At 48.2% G+C, this 22,491-nt stretch overlaps 1 protein-coding gene across 1 annotated transcript; it reads left to right on the top strand.

Moving 5' to 3' along the window:
* The first annotated feature begins 9,612 nt into the window (after positions 1 to 9,612).
* Positions 9,613 to 14,541, top strand: TTLL2 (tubulin tyrosine ligase-like family, member 2). The gene is made up of 3 exons (XM_006882833.1): positions 9,613 to 9,621; positions 11,546 to 13,138; positions 14,371 to 14,541. The coding sequence occupies exons 1-3, from the start codon at positions 9,613 to 9,615 to the stop codon at positions 14,539 to 14,541; spliced, it is 1,773 nt and encodes a 590-aa protein (XP_006882895.1).
* The last annotated feature ends 7,950 nt before the right edge of the window (positions 14,542 to 22,491 follow it).

Below are 22,491 nucleotides of genomic sequence, written 5' to 3'. Positions count from 1 at the left end.
TTAACATTCTACCCAAAGTATCCTTAAGTATTGCCACCTGTGGCTTGAATTTGTTTTTCAGCTCCTTCGGCTTAAGAAACGCTGAGCGAGTTCAGCCCTACAGTTTTAGTATAAGCACAATCAAGTGTTCCGGGATTCCCTTTCTCCTCCAGGTTAGCCACAATTTGTTGTGATCCACACGGTCAAATGCCTTTGCGTAGTCAGTGAAGCACAGATGGACATTCCTCTGGTGCTCTCTGCTTTCAGCCAAGATCCATCTGACATTGGTGATGATGCATCTACTGTCACCGCCTCTTCTAAACCCAGTTTGTATTTCTGGTAGTTCTCTTTCAGTGTGCTGTTCCAATCATTTCTGGATATATTTCAGCAGGGAAGATGGGGGTACTTTTCTCTTTATCTGGCTTCACCAGCCTGGAAGAATTCTACGAAGGCCCACAGCTGCTCTTTCTTCTACCTGGTAAAAAAAGGATGTGCTCTGTGTGTACATGGGGGCTGTGGCGGCCTAGTGGCAAGAAGTTGCGCTGCAGTCCCAAAGGCAGCTCTGACTCCATGACTCCAAGGCTGCCGGCTGCTCCATGGGAGAAGGAGGACAGTCTTCCCATGTGATTAACTGCCTCTGAGGGTCAGCGAGGGGTTGGTTTCAACTCAATGGGACACAACAACAACACTGCAAATGCAGTGCTAAGCAGTGTGACAGAGGTTGTGTGTGTGAATTTTACTTTCACAAGAGAACACTCCATTTTTTGTGGTGTCTCTGTTACAGCAGCAGCAGGGAGCTAAGATAACAAACCTCACTCACTCACTGCTAAACGTGACTGACTGTTCTTCCCACAGTTCTGCGGGCAGCGCTCGTCCCCAACACCACAGCTCCAAGGCATCAGTTTCTCTCTCATCCTTATTCATTGCTCAGCTCTCAGATGCATAGCGAGTAATTGGAAAAGACTTTGACCTGAATCACGTGCACCTTAGTCCTTAAACAGACATCATTACTCTTCAGTAGTTTGGAGAGGGTACTGACAGCTGACTTGCCCAATGCAATGTATCTGAACTTCTGACTGCTAGTACCAAGGGTGTTTATTCTGGGTCCAATTAAGATGAAATAATTGACAGTTTCAATTTTTTCTCCATCTATCATAATGTTGCCTATTGGTCCAATGGTAAGGATTTTGTTTTCTTAATGTTGTTGTTGTTGTTATGTGCCATTGAGTCACTTGCGACTCATAGCAACCCTATGTACAACAGCCCTAAACTCTGCTCTGTCCTGTGCTAATCGCACCATCTCTGATACACCCATCCCAATTACCCCAGTCACTGAATCAATCCACCTCATAGGGGGCCTTCCCCTCCTGCGCTGTCCCTCCACCCTCCCAAGCATGATGTCCCTCTTCAAGGACTGGTCCCTCCTTACAACATGTCCAAAGTATGTTAGACGGAGCCTCAGAATTCTTGCCTCCAAGGAGCAGCCTGGTTTAACCCTCTCCAGGATGAATCTGTTTGTTGAGACAGCATTTATAGTGAAGCTGCAGGCCTTGATCTTCTGCAGCAAGTGTTTCAAGTCTTCCAGAAAGCACACAAGTGGATCCGAGATGATGATGACGGCCCAGGAGAGACTATAAGGTCTGTTTGTAAGGTTGCTAGAAGTCACGCTCTAGTCGATGGCACCTAGCAACAACAATATTCTTTCTTTCAGATGATTGTCTGTTTGGCTGTGTGCAGGTTCTGAATGAACACAATTAATTGTCCTGAAATTTTTAATTTTTTGCTGTGTTTTCCACAATTCTTGATCATATGCTACTTCCTGAAATGGTTGACTACTTATAGATTCTTTTTAGTACAGCAACTCTGTAGATAAATCTTCTTTCAATCTTCGTTTGATGTTTCCCACATCACTCAATGTTCTGCTAATATAATCTTTCATTATTACAACTTAAGGCTTGAATTTTCCTTCAGTTCTTTCAGCTTGAAAAACTATAAATGTGCCCTTCTCTTTCTGTTTATTTAACTACAGATCTTTGCACATTTAATCATAATACTTTGTTTTGTCGTCTCATGTCATCCTTTGACATTTTCTGTTCAGCTCTCTTCTTAATTTCTTACATCTGCGTTGGCTTTTTTATTCTACAGAAAGGTGAGTTTGTTCTGACATTTTGGTCTTTCCTTTATTTTTAATGATCTTCTTCTTTAATGTATGATGTCCTTGATCCCAATACTTGCTGGGTCTTCAGTCTTTAGACGCCATTGCATGAAATACATTCTTGAGATGGTTTTTAAGTGTGGATAGAATGTATGCATAAGGTCATATTTACACTCTTATAAACTTTTTTAATTTTCTTTTTTTATTAATTTTAATGAAAGTTTACAGAGACTTAGGGTTTTCATTCATTCATTGTTGCATTTTTCTCCCTGCCCACTCCTCCCCACCAGGCTGCTCTTCTCTTTGAAAAAGAAAAGAAAAATTTTTACATTGTTTTATAATCCCTCCCCCGACATCCACTCCAATGTGCAGCCTTCATTCTGGACTCCTGTCATGGCAATAATACCCAATCATAGATCCCTTTTAAACAGTTCTCTCCCTCGTCTGTTTCAATGCAGTATACATTATTTATCTCCTCTTTCTCAGTCTTCCCTGAACCTCAATATAAGTCCTGCTTTACAACAGTGGCCCTATGCAATATTTGTCCTTTTGTGACTGAGATATTTCACTTAACATATTGTCCTCCAGGGTAACCCATTTTGCATATTTCATGAGTTCCTTGTTTTTCAATGCAGCATAGTATTCCATTGTGTGAATATACCACAGCTTCTCTATCCATTGGTTTGTTGACGGGCACTTGGGTTGTTTCCAACTCCTTGCTACGGTGAACAAAGCCACAATAAACATGGGTGTGCATATATCTGTTTGGCTGGCGGTTATGGTTTCTTTAGAGTAAATTCCCAGTAGTGGAATTGCTGGGTCAAATGGTATTTCTATTTGCAACTTTTTGAGAAAGCGCCAGACAGCCTTCCATAGCGGTTGCACCATTTTACACTCCCACCAACAGTGAATAATAGTTTCAGTTTCTCCACAATGTTTTAATTTTCTTAACCTTCAATTTGAACTTGTGTATAAGCATTTGCTCATCTGTTCTACAGTTGGCCCCCAACTTTGTTTTAGGTGATGTCAATCTCTTTCTACAGATGGAGTGGAACTGATTTCTGTGCATTGCATGTGTTGAGGCCCACACGTATAGTTGTCTAAGTTGAAAAAGTATTTCCAATGAATAAATCTATCTCATTCTCTCTCATTATTATCAAGTCAGAGCTGACCCTCTGGTGAGATTTCAGAGGCTATAAATTGCCCAACAGGAGATCATGTATCTTTCTCCCAAGGAGTCAATGGATTTGACCCTCTGGAGAGGCACTGTCATTATGTTGTTGTTGTTGTTGTTGTTACGTATTGTCGAGTCACCTGTGACCCACAGTGACCCAATGTACAATAGCTCTTAACCTTGTCCCATCCTGAGCCAGCCTCACTGCCTCTGACACACCTGGCCCTATTACCCCAGTTACTATGTCAATCCATCTCATCTAAGGTCTTTCTCTCCTGCACTGTCCCTCCACCCTTCCAAACATGATGTCCTTCTCCAAGGATTGGTTTCTTCTGGCCAAGTGCACAAAGTATATCAGATGGAGCTTTAAAATCCTTGGAACAGTTTGGTTTTACTCTCTTCAATTTTGTTTGTTCTCTTGGCAGTCCACGGTATGTTCAATGCTCTTCTCCAGAACCACAACTGAAAGGCATCAATTCTTCTTCCATAGCAAGTCATCGTGAAGACTATGGCCTATAGCAAGTCATCGTGAAGACTATGGCCTAGACCGGGCACACTTTCATCTCTAAACTGACATTGTTGCTCTTTAGCACTCTGGAGTGATTCTTGACTGCAAATTTTCCCAACGCAATTTGGTTTTTTTATTTCCTGACTGATAATGAATTTCCTGGTGCGAAGAGTGTTGATTGTGGAGCTAAGCAAGTTAAAATTGTCAACAACATCAATCTCTTCTCCATCTATCATGGTGCCGCCAATTGGCTCCATGGTGAGAATCTTTTGTTTTCTTGATGTTGAGCTTCAACCCCATTGTAGACTACAGTCCTTGACCTTCTGCAGCAAACACTTCAGATCTTACTTGGTTTCAGCAAACAGGGTTGTGTCATCTGCATAACGCAGGTTGTTCCTCCAATCCTGATGGCACATTCCTCCACATAAAGTACAGCTTCCTGAATAATCTGTTCCACATACAGATTGAGAAGGTGTGATGACAGAACGCATTCCTGATGCCCGCCTTGCTCTGTTCTGAGGACTGCTTCCTGGTCCAAGCGTAGGTTTCACATGAGCACAATCAAGTGTTCTTGGATCCCCATTCTTCTCAGAGTCAGTTTGTTGTGATCCACACAAATGCCTTTGCACAGTCAATGAAACACAGATAGACGTTCCTCTGGTACCCCCTGTTTCTAGCAAAGACGCATCTGACATTGGCTATGATGACCCTAGTGCACATTGTCTTCTAAACCTAGCTTGTACTCTGGTAGTTCTCTGTCTATGTACTATTCCAGTCATTTCTGGATAATCTTCAGCTGGATTCTGCTTGCATGTAATATGAGTGATATTGTTTGATAATTTCCACACTCTGTAGGATCATCTTTTTTTTTTTAAAAAAAAATGGGTGTAAGTATGGATCTCTTCCAAGCAGTTGGCCAGGTAGTTGTCTTCCTTAGCTCCAAGTAAGTCCTTCTTATTGTTGTTGTTGTTGTTCTCGTGTGTACCATCGAGTTGAGACCAACCTATAGCTGACCCTCCAGTGCGTTTTCAGAGGCAGTTAATAGCACAGGAAGAGATTGCCCATCCTTCTTCTATGGAGCATCTGGTGGATTTGAACCATGTGCCTTTAGTATTGCAGCACAGTTTCTTACCAATAGGCCACTAGAGCTCTCTCAGTAAGACCTTACTCATACAAAATTCTGTGTGGATCTCTGGTGTCCTCTCTCTCACCACAGCTGGACAATTCTCCTTTGTTTCCAACTTTTGCATTCCAATCACCAGTAATCCTCCAGGTATCTTGACTGCATGCTCAATCAACTTTAGACTGCAGAAGTTAGTAGAAATCTTCAATTTCTTCATCTTTGCTTTAGTGATTGAGCCATAAATTTTAATAACAGTTGTGTTAATAAGTCTTCGTGGTATACATATGGATATAATTCAATCCCTGACAGCACTGTGCTTCAGGACAAATCTTCTGAAGGCTAATTTGACATAATTCCTTTTCAATTTTTCATCACCAGCATGTTGTCTGTAATTGTTGTTATTTTGGGTACCATCAAGTCAAGTATGACACATGGGAAACCTATGAATGACAGACCTGGACCCTGTCCCACCCCAGGCCATCCTCAATCATCCCTGACACACCTGAGCCCATTGCTGCAGTCGCTGTGCCAGTCCACCTGGTTGACGTCTCCCTCTCTTTCATCAACCCTCCACCTTTCCAAGCAGAATGTCCTTCTCCAAAGTATGTTTTTGTTGATTGCCTTGAAGTCAAGCACGACTCATAAAGATCCTATGAACAAAAGGCTTGAAGCCTTTCTAAAACTGTCACATTTATCAAACTTCATAGAGTTTCCAGAGGCATGTTGTTCTGGAAGTGGATGCCATTCCTGCTTCCAAAAGAATATTCTCCAGAGAACAGCCTCTCCTAACAACATGTCAAAAATATGTAAGACAAAGCTTTACCATACTTGCCTCCAAGGAGCATTGTGGCTGAACTTTCTCTAAGACATATTCGTTTGTTCTTTTGGCAGTCCATGGGATATTCAACACTCTCCCCCCACACCACAGCTCAAAGACATCAATTCTGTCATCCTTATTCATTGTCCAGCTCTCAAATACATAGCAAGTGATTGAAAAGATCATGGCTGGAATTAGGCACACCTTAGGCTTCAAACCGATGTCATTGTTCCTCAACAATTTGGAGAGGTCCCTGACTGCAGACTTTCCCAGTACAATTTGTCTCACATTCTACTCAGTGCTGGTACCAAGAGAGTTGATTGTAGATCTAAGTAAGATGAAATAATGGACAATTTCAGTCTTTTCTTCCATCTATCATGATGCCATCTGTTTGTCCAGTGGTGAATTTTTTTTCTTGATGTTGGGATGTAACTGATCTGCAGCAAGTGTTTGGTGTTCTCCTCACTGTTAACGAACAAGGTTGTGTCGTCTGCATAATGTAAGTTGTTGATGAGGTTTCCTCTGATTCTGATGCCACAATCTCCTTCATAGATTCCAGCTTCTTGAATGATTTGCTCCACATACAGATTAGATAGGTAGAGAAAGAAGATATAGCCCTGATGCACAGCTTTCTTGATTTTAAACCATATAATGTTCCTTTGCTCTGTGTCTTTAAACAATTACAACATAGTTGTTGTTGCTGTTGTTGTTATGTGCTGTCAAGCCGCTTGCAACTCATAGCAATCCTATGTACAACAGCCATATACCTCGTTCTATCCTGTGCCAATCTTATTGTCTCTGACACACCTACTTCTATTACCTCAGTGACTGAACCAATCCATCTCATTGAGTGTCTTCCTCTCTTATACTGTCCTTCCACACTCCCAAGTATGAAGTCCCTCTCCAAGGACTGGTCCCGCCTTACAACATGTCCAAAGTATGTCAGACAAAACTTAAGAATCCTTGTTTCCAAGGAGCAACTTGGTTTCACACTCTCTAGAGTGAACCTGTTTGTTCTCCTATCCATCCATTCAATACTCTTCTTCATCACCACAGCTCAAAGGCATCAATTCTCCTTCTATCATTCCGAGTCATTGTTCAGCTTTCTGATGTATGGCAAGCAATGGCAAAGACCGTGGCCTGAACCAGGCACACCTTAGTATCCAGACTGACATTGTTGCTCTTCAGTAGTTTGGAGAGGTCTCTGACAGCAGACATTCCCAATGCAATTCATCTTTTAGATTCTTGGCTGCTGGTACCAAGAATGTTGATTGTGAAGCCAAGCAAACTGAAGCTGTTAACATTCTCAATCTCTTCATCATCTATCACAATGCTGCCAATGGGCCCAGTGAGGATCTTTATTTTCTTGATGTTGAGCTTCAATCCATATTGAAAGCTGAAGTTCTTGACCTTCTGCAGCAAGCACTTCAGGTCCTCCTCAGTTTCAGCAAGCAGGGTTGCAGGGGATCAGTACAAAGACAGAGGAGGAATTAAAAGCTAAGATGGATGTCAGAAAGGACTCTGAAATATTGCACTAGAGCACCAAGAAGCCAAAGCAAAGGAAAGAAATCAAGACATTAAGGAGCTAAACAGATTTCAAAGGGTAGCATGGGAATACAAAGTAAAATATTTTCATGAAATGTGCAGAGAGCTGGAGTCAGAAAATCAAAGGAGCTAAACTCGCTCAGCATTTCTTAAGCTGAAGTAACTGAAGAACAAATTTAATCCTCAAGTTGCAATACATAAGGATGTTTTGGACAGAATATTAATTGATCCAGAAAGCATTAAAAGAAGATGGAAAGAGCATACAGAGTCATTGAACCAAAAGGAATTTGCAGACACAGAACAATTTCATGAAACAACACATGAGCTGGAGCCTGTGGTGATAAAGAAAAAAAGTTCAAGCTTCTCTGAAAGAACTGGCAAAAGACAAGGCCCCAGAAATTGATGGCATATCAACTGGCATATTTCAACAAACATACGCTGCCCTAGATGTGCTCCCCAACTTATGCCAAGAGATCTGGAGGACAGCCACCTGGCCAACTGAGTGGAAGAGATCTATATCTGTTCCCATTCCAAAAAAACGGTGACCTAACAGAGTGTGGAAATTATTGAACAATATAATATCACAAGCAAGCAAGATTCTGCTGAAAATTATCCAAAAACCACTGGCAGAGCACATCAGCAGAGAACTACCAGAAAGAAGTGCAGGCTGGGTTTAGAAGAGGCCCTGCTACTAGGGATACTAAAGGCAGATGGATCTTGGCTGAAAGCCGAGTGACTCTGCAAAGGCGTTTGACTGTGTGAATCACAACAAACTGTGGCTGACTCTGAGAAGGCAAATCCCAGGACACTTGACCTTGCTAATGTGAAGCCTGTACTTGTGTTATGCCCAACGGACTGAGAAACATACACCACAGGATTACAACTGAGGTCCTTTATAGCAGAACAGCGGGGGTCCCAGCCATGCGGCAGGGTTTTATACTCTTGTTTGCCCCAGGTGCTGGGCTATTCGCTGTAACATTCTGCTGTTGAAACATTTCAAGGGCACAGTGGTATACTCAAGAGTCATGGAGTGTGAAACATCTACACCTTGGGTGAGAAACAATAGCAGTTACTGTTTTGGGAGGCTGTTCAAGACAAAACCTTAAGGCTCTGGGCAAAAATTTTCCACACAGAGGTTTAGTTACTCAAATGGAATACTACATAAAATGGAGTCAGTCTGGCTTCTAACTTGGACCAGGAGGCAGTCGTCAGAACAGAGCAAGGAGACACTGCATGGTTCAAAATTGGGAAGGATGTACGCCAGGGATGTGTCCTATCCCTGTATTTTTTCAATCTTTATGCAGAACAGATTACCAACATAGTAGATCATATAATTGTCTGATTAAAAATGTGCAGAGGTTTGGGGGTTTTTTCCCCATCCAAGGAGTCTCTCCTCCACAGGCCCGCCCTTCTGCCTTACCTAGAGGTACGTGTCTCCTTCTTTTATGAAGGAGGGAGGTGAGGGCCGGTGATCCTTGTGGGCTGTCCCTGGGCCAGGTCAGACATAGTGACCCCGTTATTCCACAGAATGAAAGCCGACGTGAGCCTGTGTCATCCTCAGGCTCCCCATTGAGTATTTTCCTGTCCTTTGTTTATCCCCTACTTTTCCAAGCATGACGTCATAATCCTGTGTGACAAGAAACTGCACTGCAATCCCAAATGCGCACGGTTTGAATCCACCAGATGGTCCCTCTGCTGGAGCAGGGGCAGTCACCTCCTGTGCCAATTGGATCCAATTTGATGGTAAACAAGAAAGAAAGGAAAAAATCCTTCTCGTAAAAATTTTTTTCCCGGTGCTACCTGCATTATTTTGGAGTTCCCGGCTCTGAGTGGGCTCCAGCAGGGTGGACACTGCCCCCCAGACCCCTCTCTGCCTGTTTGCAGCCTCTCTTCTGACACTCTGTTCTCCGAGTGGGTGGTTGCCGGGCCGTCAGAACTTGAACGAACTTCAGTTTGGTTTGCTTGACTCTGGCTTCCACATGGTCTGTGAGATGACTAGTGGGTTACAAGTTTAGGAGCATCCACAACCACATATGCTGGGAAGCATGACATCTCTCATCTTTGAGCTTCTGTGAGTATGTAGGTCTGGGACTCCACCACATACTCGCAGGCGCACACATGGATGCACACGCATGTGAACATATGCACACATCTTTACTCACTCTGCTTGAAAGGGGGCATCCGCAGCAGACCCAGGCTGGGATGTCGACTGTGAGGCAAGGGGTCTTGGTGACTATGCTCTCGTGGACTCTCACTCGCCCCTTCGCAGCTCTGCACTGTCCCCGTGGGGTCCATCGTCCTGCCGACATCCATGGCGCTGGTGGGCCCGGGTCCTTGAATGCTGTGTGCAGACTGGAAACCCACTCCATTTCTATCTCTCCCTGACGACGCCTCCCAGCTCCAGATCTGGACAAGAGAGTAGGCGAGATGCTTCTCCCTCTCTGTCTCACTATCTCTCTTTTCTCCTGTTCTATTCTCTTTGTTCTGTCTGTGCCTCTGTGTCTCTCTCCTCTCTGGGCCTGTCTCCTCCCATCTGTTTCTCACGCCTCTGTCTCTCTGTTTTTATCTCTCTCCCTCTGCCCTCTCACTTTCTCTCTCTGCTATGCTTTCACTCTTCTCTGTGTGTGTCTCCCTCCCCTCTTCGTCTCTCTCTCTCTCCTCCCTCTCTGCCTCTTTCTGCCTTTATCTTTGCATTGCTCACAGCCCACCTGTTTCTACACATGTGTGGATGTCTGTCTTTTTCTAGTGTTTCATTTTTGGTCAAAACTGGCTTGCCTGAAAATAGAGCCCTTTGAAAATATTTCCATGGTGCAGTGGTAAACTACTAACTCACATTGTTTCTTCTACACCAACGGACATCTCAAATACCACAAAATAAGTTGCGTGTGTGACCTCATGTGGTAACCTGGGGATAAACTATGTTAACCTTGTCAGACACAGGTCAAAATCATCTGAACCTGGGATGTGAAGGGCCAAGGTCATGTGCCTCTTGTTTCTAAGTCATAGTGGACCCACCTGTTCCGTCCAAAGTGGTCATCTTCTCAGCCTGTATCTGTTCATCTGTCTCTGGAAATTCAAAAGGACGACTCTTCTGTTTTCTCCCTTTGTCAGAGAGGAAGGACCTACCACCACATCCTCATTGCTTTTGCCAGGTGTGGTTTTCAATGCTCAGATTTTCCTTCTCAGCTATTTTTCTTATCCATTCCGTTTACTTCAACCGGCTCCTGTCCTCTAACACTGCTCTGGGGAACCTGGAAACCCTCACAGGCGTCCCTCTCCTCTGACACCCTCACGCTCTACGAGACTCATGTTAAGCTCTCTGGGGACTCTGGTTGTTTAGTCTCAAGGGAGCTGCTGTTCTAACCAAAGACAGAGCCTCTCTGGCGATTTAAGTCCATGCTTCCCAGGACAAATTGGACACGCCTCCTGTGTGATTTACAGCCTCTGAAAACCCATTGGAGGTGGAACTACAGGTCGTTCTGACTCACCGGCAATAAGTTGAATTTGTTGTGTCACCAAAGGTTGGCATTCGTGCTTGGGTCTAAGTAGTGCCCACGGGGTAAGCCATCCTGCTGCCATGGGGTTAACGGCCTCGGAATAGTAACGGAGGAATGGCAAGTGTGTAGCCTGTCCCCAGTAGAGTGTCGTCGGCCCCTGGATGGCTTCATCTGTGATCGGCTGCTAATCTAAAGGCTGACTGTTAAACCACCCAATGACAGTGCTCGGAGCACTGGGACACCCCGGGCTGCCGTAAGCAGGCACCACCGTGTGCAGTGAGTTGTGGCGAGGTAGAGGAAGTCACCGGCAGTGAGAACACTGCTGTTGCTGTGTGCAGTCCAGTTGGAACGGACCCACAGCTGATGCCCAGGCGGGCTTTCCGAGGCAGTAAATCACACTGGAAGAGGCCACCCATCCTGCCTTTGCAGAGCAGCTGGTAGATTTGAACCGTGTGCCTTTGGGGTTGCAGCACAGCTTCTTACCACTAGGCCACCAGAGCTCTTTCCACATGGACAGTCCAGCAACAGAAGTACACCCCCTGAGTCATGTCCGGTTCTCACCCTCTTGGCTTGAGTGGCTGCTGCCCTCTGTGTTTTTAACCAAAGCTCTGCCTCATTTGTAGATGCATTTGCTGGTGTGAGGACGCCCAGGCAAGAGCTTGGGAAGACGAATGAGGGCAGCGTGGAAGGTGCACCCAGCTGGGCAGCCGGCCCCTCTGCCCTGACCCTCTTCCATGTCTGTTTCAGAAAAGGAGGGCTTGCTCCCAGGCAGAGGATGTGCACCCCCCGGCCGGGAGGGCCCTGGTGTTCCGTGCAGACGACACCACCCCTGAGGTGGTGCAGAGTGTCCTCCTGGAGCGAGGCTGGACCGAGTTCGACAAGCAGACGCAGAGCGCAGAGGACTGGCACCTGTACTGGCGGACCACCTCCTTCTCCTCGGCGGAGCACAGCAGCCTCAAGCCCTGGCAACGCCTGAACCACCACCCGGGCACTGCCAGGCTCACCCGCAAGGACGAGCTGGCCAAGCTGCTCCGCTTCATGCGCACCGTGTACGGCGCCGCGCTCTACGAGTTCACCCCTCTCACCTTCATCATGCCCGCCGACTACCGCAAGTTCATGGCCCAGTACTGCAAGGAGCGGCCGGCCCCGGGCTCCGCGCGTGGCTACTGGATCTGCAAGCCCGCCGAGCTGTCCCGCGGCCGCGGCATCGTGGTCTTCAGCGACATCAAGGACCTGGTGTTCCACGAGACGTGCGTGGTGCAGAGATACATCTGCAACCCCCTGCTGGTGGGCAGGTACAAGTGCGACCTGCGCATCTACGTGTGCGTGCTGGCCTTCCGTCCCCTGACCATCTACCTCTACCAGGAGGGCCTGGTGCGCTTCGCCACTGAGAAGTTTGACCTGGGCAACCTGCACAACGAGTTCGCGCACCTGACCAACAGCAGTATCAACAGGCGGGGCGCGTCCTGCGAGAAGGTCAAGGAGGTGGTGGGCCGCGGCTGCAAGTGGACGCTCAGCCGCTTCTTCTCCTACCTGCGCAGCTGCGACGTGGACGACCTGCTGCTGTGGCGGCGGATCAGCCGCGTGGTCATCCTCACCGTGCTGGCCATCGCGCCCTCCGTGCCCCGCGTGGCCAACTGCTTCGAGCTGTTTGGCTTCGATGTCCTTATCGACGAGAAGCTGAAGCCGTGGCTTCTGGAGGTCAACTACAGCCCAGCCCTGTCCCTGTGCTGCCCCACCGACGTGTCCGTCAAGAGGGCCCTGCTCCACGACATAGTCGATCTGATCCAGCCGCCCGGCCCGCGACCCTCGGGCAAGGGTGGTGGTCGCAGGCCCAGGAGCAGCACCCATGTGTCCCCGGCCAAAAGCGAGGCGAGTGGCCTCTGCAGGGTGCGCAGCGCCCAGCCTGAGAAGTGCCTCCTGTGGGTCACCAGCCGGGCGCTCTCCACCCCGGAGCCTGCTGCGCAGAAAGCGGAAAAGGCAGGTTGGAGGAGCACCCAGGCCTCCCCGGCCAAGGAAAGGAAGAGTAAGCAGGACGCGGCCCCAGGGGCCAGGGATCTCCCCAAGATCAAGCCCAAGCTAAGGGGCAGGTCCTTCGTCCCTCACACAGCACGCATCCAGTCCCTTACCTGCCAGGCTGGGTCCGTCCAGGACGCCCTCCTGAATGGCGGTGAGAAGCCCCGGCCCCAGGCGGGCAACTTTGTCCTCATCTTCCCATTCAATGATGCCACTTTCAGGGCGTCCAGGAATGGGCTGGACATGAAGAGGATTGTTCAGGAGCTCCAGAAGCTTGCAAGCACGCAGCACAACCACAAAACATGGGCCCAGCCCAGGACCAGGGTGGGAGGGACAGGGTCCTGGCAAACTGTAGTCCAGGCCCCATGAGTCCGTCTTGGGATTAACTATGGTGAAAGTTTCTAAAAATATGACCAGTCAGAAGCACAGCTTGTCCACATGGTTATTAACCCTGGCTCTTAGCTCAGAGATTGTGGGCGGCCCTGATGGTGTCGGTGTCTCTGCTCACCTAACAATCAGCAGTTCGAATCCCCCAACCCCTCCAGAGGAAGGAGGGAGAAAGGTGGGCAGTGTGCCCTGAGCCCATAGGATCTATCGCTCCAAAGCCCAGTGGAGGGTCACCAGGCATGGGAAGAGTCGGGCTGACTCGAGGAGTGGGGGACACAAAACCTTAACCCACTCGGCTGCTAACTAACGTGTCAGCCGCTCAGTGCTCCTGATGCCTCGGGGGAGGGGGCGTGGGGGGGTGGCAGAGGCCTGGAGACCTGCTGCCTGGGCCCTGGGAGCAGCTCTGACCTCCACGGCCCGCGGGTCACTGTTCTTCTGGGGAAGTACACCGGCCTCAGATGTGTACTGCGTGTGATTGACCCCAATTGCTTCAAGGGTTTATTTAAAATTGGGGGGGATTATCATAAAAGTTGTTATATGATTTTTAAGAAACTACAGTGCCAAGCAAGGGCAGGAGTTAACCATTCATCTCTCAACCAGCCATTTTGTTGTGAAAATGAGTGTTGTCGCTTCAGCCCCAGCCGGCCATCTAGTGTGAAATGAACGTGCAAAGCCCGGTGACGGGGCTGATGGTTCTTCCTTCGAGCTCCGGGCCCCACGACAGATGGCCCCACCAGCGGCTCTCCTGGGCAAGCGTAGTTTATTCTTTTCTTACTATTCTTTGAGCCAAACTTTACAGCACAATGGCTTTGCAGTCCCTCCCGCAGACATGATTCTGTATTCATTAAAGCCCCTCACCATTCCCACTCTCAGCCCCGGCTCCCACTTCCTTGGACCTCCTCTGCCTTCCCCGTCCTGCACCCAGCTCACTCCACAGGCAAACACCGGCCTTCTGGTCTGGCGGGCTGTATGTTCTAGGAGTGAGGGCCTCCCGGCGTTCAGCTGAGCTTTGCTTGCTGCCACCCCAGGAGTCTGACTCACAATCTCCCACCACTGTGTTTCCATGGCTGTAAAGCTCAGTGGACGGGACAGCCTCCCGTGCTCCCTACAGCCTACCGTGCTCCCTACAGCCTGTCATTCCTCCCCACAGCCTCCCGTGCTCCCCACAGCCTGTCGTGCTCCCCACAGCCCGCTGTGCTCCCTACAGCCTGCTGTGCTCCCCACAGCCTGCCGAGCTCCCTACAGCCTGCCGAGCTCCCTACAGACTGTCGTTCTCCCTACAGACTGTCATTCCTTCTACAGCCTGCCGTGCTCCACACAGCCTGCCGTGCTCCCTATAGTCTTACATTCCCCCACAGCCTGCCGTGCTCCACACAGCCTGTCATTCTCCCCACAGCCCATCATTCCTCCTACAGCCCACCATGCTCCCCACAGCCTGCCATGCTCCCCACAGCCTGTCGTGCTCCACACAGCCTGTCGTGCTCCCCCAGAGCTGCTGCTGGCCAGGAGTCAGTCTTGAAGAGATTTGATCAGCAGCACAGAGTGCTATGGACTATTAACAACAAACACACAAAGCCCAAACTCAACCTCACGGCTGTCACATGGTATCCACTCATACTTACCCCTCATTGGCTTGGGGAGCCTATAAAGCCTGTAGCTTTCTCCTCAGAGCTGCCTTTGGGTTAGGAGAACTCCTCCTGCAGACGAGGCCCCCATGTCCCCACAGACTCCAGGCCTGGCCTGTCGTTTGCAGGGTGCTAAGCCACAGAGATGCCATATTCTAAAATGCCCTTCTTGATGGTTTGGTGACACTGCGATTATCATATGCACAAAGACGGAAACTTCCAGGTTCAGGTACATCAGTGCTCCTTCCAGAAAAGAAAAGTTTCTTAGGAGCCTGAAACACACAGATGGCCCAATGGCACTGCAGTTAAAATGTTTGCCTGTGAGCCTCAAGGTTGGTGGTTTGAGCCCACCAAGTATCCTGTGAGCGAAAGTTGAGGAGCTCTACTCTGAGGCAGGTGCAGTGTCCACAATCCCGGGGACAGTTGGACTCCGTCCCAAGGGGTTGTTCTGAGCTAGAATCAATCCGATGGCAGTGAGACGTAAGACACAGATGTTCCAGATGGTGGACTTGAAAGCATTGGATGGGGAGCCAGTCCTCACCCCCGATGCTGGGTGAGAGGACCTGGGGCAGCCTGTGAATAGGATCCCACAGGCGGTGACTTCATGCCCACAGAGAGCTGTGCTTTGGGGAATGAGGACCAGGGGAGTGACTGCCTGCGGGTGACTGTATGGCCAGGTCACTTCTGGTCTCTCCCAGGGGCCCAATATTCTAGAACCAGAAAGCTATGAGAACGCACTATGAATGTACTAAATGTCTCTGACAGTATATTTTACTTAACCACAATTAAAAAGCTATAGAAAAGGGAAACAACACCAACGTTTTCACAGTCCAGCTAGTTATTGTGAGCAATGCACTGTGGGTGAGATGGCTATGAAGAGCCGAAGTCCGGGACGAGCTCCTGCAGACATCAGGACAGTGCGCGCCGATGGCCTACGGCCGTGATGATCAGGGCTCCCGCGTCCGTGTGGCTTCCCGCCTCTGCTCCGGGAGAACTCTAAGGGGACCTTGTAGGGGGTGAGGCCCTGAGCAGATGGCCACTCCTCAGCCAGGACCACACTTCCTGGTGGCTGCCGTGAGGCACCGCCTAGCTGATGCCGTCAGGAATTCTTGCCTCGTGGACATCTGCCCGTTGCTGAACAGGCTAGCTTTGCCGCCGTCCCCAGCAGGAGAGAAACATCCTTGTGAAGTGCCCTGCGTGTCAGCAGGGAGTGTGTGGGGGCTGGGGTCATGGCCACTCAGCCTCCTCTCCCTGCTGCCATTGGAGCCTCTGAATGAGGCTTATCCGGAGGGTCTCCTCGCTGCCAGTGGGACTAAGGTTTAGGTCCACATCCCAGGCGTCCTGGAGCACTCTGAAGACACTGGTGGTGAGTAGTTACAAGCAAACAGGAGGAGATGCATGAGGTTGGGGTCCAACACAATGGAGGAGAGGGTAGAGTGGCAGGGCCCCCACCAGCAATGCCCAGTGGCCACCAGACTGTGAGGTGGAAGGAGGAGCCGGGAGGCCAAGTTCCAGATCTGGGTGTGGGTGACTGCCTGGCCAGGGCGCTTCTGGTCTCTCCCAGGGGCACAAAGGTGGGCCCACCGGCACTGGGTGTTCACAGAACATCCGAGTACACGTGGTCCATGCAGAGGTCCCTCGCTGCACAGCTGACAGTCTGGGCCAGGGTGTGGACAGTAAGCTGAGGCCAGCTCAGTGACAAGAGGACTTGCACCACCTGCATACAATCCCCCAGTGTAACAATGCGCACGGAGCGCTCAGGGCACATGGGGAACCGAGGTGCACCGGGATCCCACAACGCACACCGTGTCAAAACGCAGTAGGTGTACAGCTGCTGCCCACACATCACAGTGTCAGGACGGTCACGGCCTTCCAGCTCAGTGCTGACGCCCGTGTTCCCTGCCAAGGAATTCAAGCCAAGCTCAGAAGTCAAAGCTCCCAGCATCAGTGACATTTTCTATTTTCATTGTCACATAAATTCTTAATATTTGCAAAACTCGACACCAAGTTGTGTGGCTAACTCAAACATACCACCTTGCTGACAGTTCGAATCCACCGGCTGGTCCACAGAGAAAAGATGGACAGGCTCCCCTGTGGTTGAAAACGTGCTGGAGGATCAGTCGTGAGTGGGTTCTCGTCCTGCGAGTGTTTTCTTAGTTTGACCTCATGCTCATACCAGCAACTTGGGGTGTCCTTTTCACACACACACACACACACACACACGTTTGCATACACAATTCATATACATTGTGTTTCACACTGCACTTCTCCACATTTTGTTTCATACAATCATTCCAATGCACTTTGTTTTATAAAATCAATCACTTTTGAGGGGAGCTCTGGTGGCCTAGTGGCAAGACGCTTCACTCCAACCCCAGAGGTATGCGGTTCGAATCCACCAGATGCTCTGCTCGAGGAGGCGGGGCAATCTCCCCCTGTACCAGTCAGATTCGATTTGACGGTACACACGCACACAAAATAAAATTTTTAAAAATTAATCACCCATCTGCTCCTGGAGGCAGTTTCTTGCTACTGACTCGTATCTGGTTGCTCGACTGCTGGGTACCCTTCGCGGCGTGCAGAATCATGAGGGCAAAGGCTGAAGCGGAAGGGAAGAAAGATGCGGCAGAGATCCAAGGAAAGTGGGTTGGAACCGACAGAGAGTGAGAGGGGCCGCCGGCTGCTGACCCACATACGGCTTCCCCTCTTGAAAGAATTTTCTTTTTTGTAAATCTTTTTCTAATTATTTAAACTGAAAATAAAGTGTATGAAAAGAAAGAAAAAAATTAATCACCATTGAACTGTGTCCACCGTGACCCCGTCGTACTTGTCCTTTTGGACCACTGGCCTTTGCACTCCCACCACCGTCCCACCAGGACACAGGACGCTCGTGTCCACCATAATTGTTTAATCATCTCTTTTCAGAAGCACCACTTTTTTTTGAGCCAACAAGGTGGAATTTCTCTGCAAAATACCTTTTTAAAAATGCATGCTATGATGAATTTATTAATAAATGTGTCATATCTGAAGTATTATTAATGACAGTGATGAAAAGAGGTGTTTCAGTCCAGTGAGCTATTAGTAAGGTTGCCAGATACTACGCAAAACTCTAAGTGCAATTTGGATCTTGAATAGATGAAAAGTTTCAGGTAAGCCTCAGATACAATGAATAATCTAATAGCAGAGATACGGTCCAAATGGTGCCCGGACCAAGCTTGTACTAGGGAGAACTGTTAGCCTAGTGGTTAAGTGGCTATGTTGTCATCACAAGATAAAGGTAAATAATCCAACTGAAAAATGGGCACAGGATATGAACACACACTTCACCAAAGACGACATTCAGATGGTCGACAAGCACATGGAGATGTGTTCAAGAAGCTATGTTGTCAAATCAAAGGCACGCAGTTTGAATCCACCAGCCGCTCCAAGGGGGAGAGGTGGGCAACCTTCTATGCAATTCGCTGCCTCAGAAAGCCGTCTGGAGGGCTGGCTGTGCGTAAGCCTGACCTAAGGGTACATTCAAGTTTATACTAAAAAAATACTGTTTGTCTGATACTCAAATGTAACTGCGGTTTTACTAAGTCTGGTAACCCTACACATGAAGGCAGTTCAAGGACTTAAACATGAAGGCAATGTGGAGCGTGCAGAGGGGGCTGCCCCGCTCCGACCATCTGCTCCTGGACTCCCCACAGTCCGCAGGCGAGGCCTCGGGGAAGCCGTCTGCTGGGTCACAGCTACCAGAACATCTTCCGTGGGGATCCATCTCGCCAGGAACTAACACACAAGCCTTGTCCTCGCATTCCAATCTGTCGTGTGTAGGGAACTCTGGTGGCGTATTTGTAAAGGGCTTTCCTGTCAGTCCAAAGACACATGGTTCAAATCCCACTGCAGCTCCACAGAAGGAAGGTGGGAATCCACTCCTGCAATGGTTACTGCACGAGAAGGTGCATAACAACAGCTGTTTTTAAATTTATATTTTAACATCTTGCTCCAGGCTGATTGATCTTAATCTCATTCAACACACGGTGCATTCTTTCCACCTGGCTGAAATGATCTCCCCTGTCCTTCCAAGTTCATCAGTAATCTCATGGCAGTGACCTTTGGCCGCTGAGTGCCACTGACCTTTACTATCATAAATACTTTCACTTCCCCCTTCCCCTTGACTTGGGGTGTCAGGCAGGGTGATAAATTGCAGAAAAGAACTCTCCTTCACTCCATGGTCTGCACCTGGGAATAACACAGAGCTTTTCTCCCTCTCAGGGGTGGAGTGTGGCCACCTTCCGAGTGCAGAAGCGCTCATGGGACATAAGGGCTGCCACGTCGAACTTCAGTCACATCCCACGTGTGCCCCAAGTTCCCGACCTGCTGCATCTGTGGACAGGGAGAAAGACAGCTTTTAAGTGAACCTTAATTCATAAATTTCTGTTATGGGGTGCAGTTTTTAAAGCATTTATTGGTCTTAATTTGTTTTCTCAAATATTAGCAGTCCTTGCATCAACGTGGCAACCTAAAGTACGTTTTTAAAAAGTAAGCGGGTGGAGAACCTTCCAGTGAAAAATTTTACGCATTAATTTTATTTGATCTTATGGCTCCGGCCTTTAAGACACGGTTTTCGTGTGGTGTGTTGGCCATTGGTGGAGGACCCTGGAGATGTTTGAGAAGCCATGGATCTGCTACCACGTGTGTTGGATCCAAGTCAAGGAACGGAGTCAATGTCAGCATGCAGGAGTCCCCAAGAACAGGTGTGTTACATGCAGGGCTGGGTCCGTAGAATGACAGGATGGGAGACAGGGATTCACCCTGATCTTAAGATGCCACCATAGGTAGAAATGTGAAGTCTCAGTGGATTTACCAAAGGACGAGAACTAGAATCCCTGCTGGAAAGCTGAGCGTTGTGCTGGAACTTTCTGAGAGGACGTATGTCGGCTGGGGTTCACAGGGTTGGGAGGCTCAGAGACAGCGGTAAGGTCCGGTCTAGAGGGCACTTTTCCCCATGAAAGTCTTGGGTGAAAATGGATCTGTCCCTCCACAGGACATTGGTGAACCAGCAAGTGGAAGTTTTGCTGTGAATACTTGCTCCCGGCCACCAGGTCTGTTAGCTGCTTTCCACTTCTTGTTCCCTGGTCAGAACCAAATGACAGATTGTCAAGGTGGGATCAGAACCCTCTCCTGAGGGTTCAGCTCTCCTGAACGGCTCATATTTACCTCGCCAGCACCTAACAACAACAAGAACAGGTGGGAACCCCAGTGAGACAGACAGCGTTGGAGGCCTGGCTTCCCTTGGAGAGCTCTGTGCATCCCGACCTTCGCTGGCTCCTAGAGCAGGGCCCTCGGTCTGGAGGACAGTCCACTCTCAGAGATGACTCCTCTTCTGACATGGAGAACCCTTCCTGGGCTCCCTTTCCCATTATCTCTAGTGAGATAAGGACATTGCAGGCCACATCTGAGAGGGCTCCTCCCACACCAGCTGAGATGGGACTAAGGGGTGCTGGGTTCGACCGTATCCTTTTACAATTAGCTGCTTTATCAGATCTTGGTGAGAATTATTATAGAGTTTGAATATTAAATCATTAAATACATATCTCTGGGGAGACGTAACTCAGTCCGTGATAACATGTTAACTAAAACAACACATAACCCTGGTAATTCTTGTCTCTCAATGTCTTTGAGTTGTGCTGGAGAAGAGTCTTGAACATACCATGGACTGCCAAGAAAACAAATTGGTCTGTCTTGGAGAGAGTAAAACTAATCTCTCCTTGGAGGCTAGGATTTTGAAGCTCTGCCTTACATAATTTGGACATGTGGCCAGGAGAGCTGGGTCCTTGGAGAAGGACATCATGCTAGGAAGTGTAGAGGGCCAGCGCATGAGAGGAAGACTCCGGATGAGATGGATTGATACAGTGACTGGGGCGATGGGGGTTGGAGTGTGGGAGTCAGTGAGACTGGCTCAGGACAGGGAAGGGGTCAGAGCTGCTGTACGTAGGGTCACTATACATCACAGGCAACTCAACCACACGTAACAACGACATACTATATTGGTTGTTGGGGGGTTTTATTTTATTTAAGCCTCTTGTTTAGCGTCAACAAGATCTTGGAGGAGGGCCTTTGTATTTAAAGTTGTTTGTTATTGTATTTTGAAGGAATATTCTTCTAAGTGGTAGGCTCTTTTCTGTCAATGTGCTGTACAGAGGTAATCTGGAGTTGCTGTGATGTTGAACCTTGTGTCACTGGGATGTCAAATGCCATAACGGTTACCCACGGTAGACAGTATTTGGTGGAGCTCCCAGTTTAAGACAGGTTTGGAAGCAGGAGTGGCATCCACTTCCTAAACAACCATGCGTCTGGAAACTCTATGAACTTTGAGAAATGTCAACAGTTCTGGAAAGGCTTCAGACCTTTTGTTCATAGGGCCGCTATGAGTTGTGCTTGACTCAACGGCGATCAACAACAACGACGCCAGCTGCAGTAGTATTCACAGGAGCCAAATGCGTGGGGCTGTAGCTGCATGGTATCAAGTGTTACAGCTTCAATAAGTTAAACGGCTGTGGATGAAGAGAGCCCAGCGCACTTACTAAATTAAAATAAATGAGTAGGACAGGAAAGGCAGAGGGATGACTAAATAACCAAATGAATGACACCATCATCAAAAACCAAAACCACAACAAAACAAACTCCCAATTCAGGAAAAAGATAAGGGAAAACATATAGAAAAGTGAGAAAAGAGACATTCGAGCATAATCCAGGAGAAACAAGTTATTTTAGAAATAATATGAAATACATGGACTAAGAAAAAGTCAGAAGTTAAAAGTTTTACTTAAAACAATTTTTTTTAAAAAGTCCTTTCACTTTTTGCTACTTACAAGGTGGTTTCTGATGGTGCTGGTGAGTCAACAGTCCATTTATAACAACCCATCGAGAGAGACACATCTAAGTATAAAGAAATAAAACAGTCAAAAGGAAAAAATGGGGTAATAACCAAAGAAATGTGGTCGAGATGTATCAGCATTTTAACATCAAAATAATATATTGTTGTTGTTGTTGTGTGCTGTCAAGTTACCTGCAACTCACAGCTACCCTACGTACAACAGCCCTAAACCCTACTCCGCCCTGTGCCAGCTTCCCTGTCTCCGACACCCCCACCCCCATTACTTCAGTCACTGAATCAACCCACCTCATCGGGGGTCTTCCCCTCCTGTGCTGTCCCTCCACCCTCCCAAGCACGATGTCCCTCTCCAAGGACTGAACCCTCCTTGCAACATGTCCAATGTATGTCAGACAAAGCTTCAGAATCCTTGCCTCTGAGGAGCAGCCTGGCTTCACCTTCTCCTGGATGAACCTGTTTGTTCTCCTAGCAGTCCCTGGTATGTTCAGTACTCTTCTCCAGCACCACAGCTCAAAGGCATCAACTCTCCTATCATCCCTAGTCATTGTCCAGCTCTCTGACATATAAGTGATTGCAAAGACCATAGCCTGTATCAGGCGCACCTTAGTCCCCAGACTGACATTGCTGCTCTTCAGTACTTTGGAGAGGTCTCTGACAGCAGACTTTCCCATCACAATATGTCTTTTAATTTCCTGGCTGTTGGTGCCAAGAGTGCTGATTAAGGAGCCAAGCAAAGCAAACCAAAACTGAACAATCTCAATCTCTTCACTATCCATCCTGAT

This window comes from Elephantulus edwardii, unplaced genomic scaffold, assembly GCF_000299155.1.
Source record: "Elephantulus edwardii isolate Elephantulus edwardi_28Jun2011 unplaced genomic scaffold, EleEdw1.0 scaffold00024, whole genome shotgun sequence".
NCBI classification, from domain to species: domain Eukaryota; kingdom Metazoa; phylum Chordata; class Mammalia; order Macroscelidea; family Macroscelididae; genus Elephantulus; species Elephantulus edwardii.
Note: the sequence above shows the minus strand (reverse complement) of the source record. Positions and strands in the feature narration are given on the sequence as shown.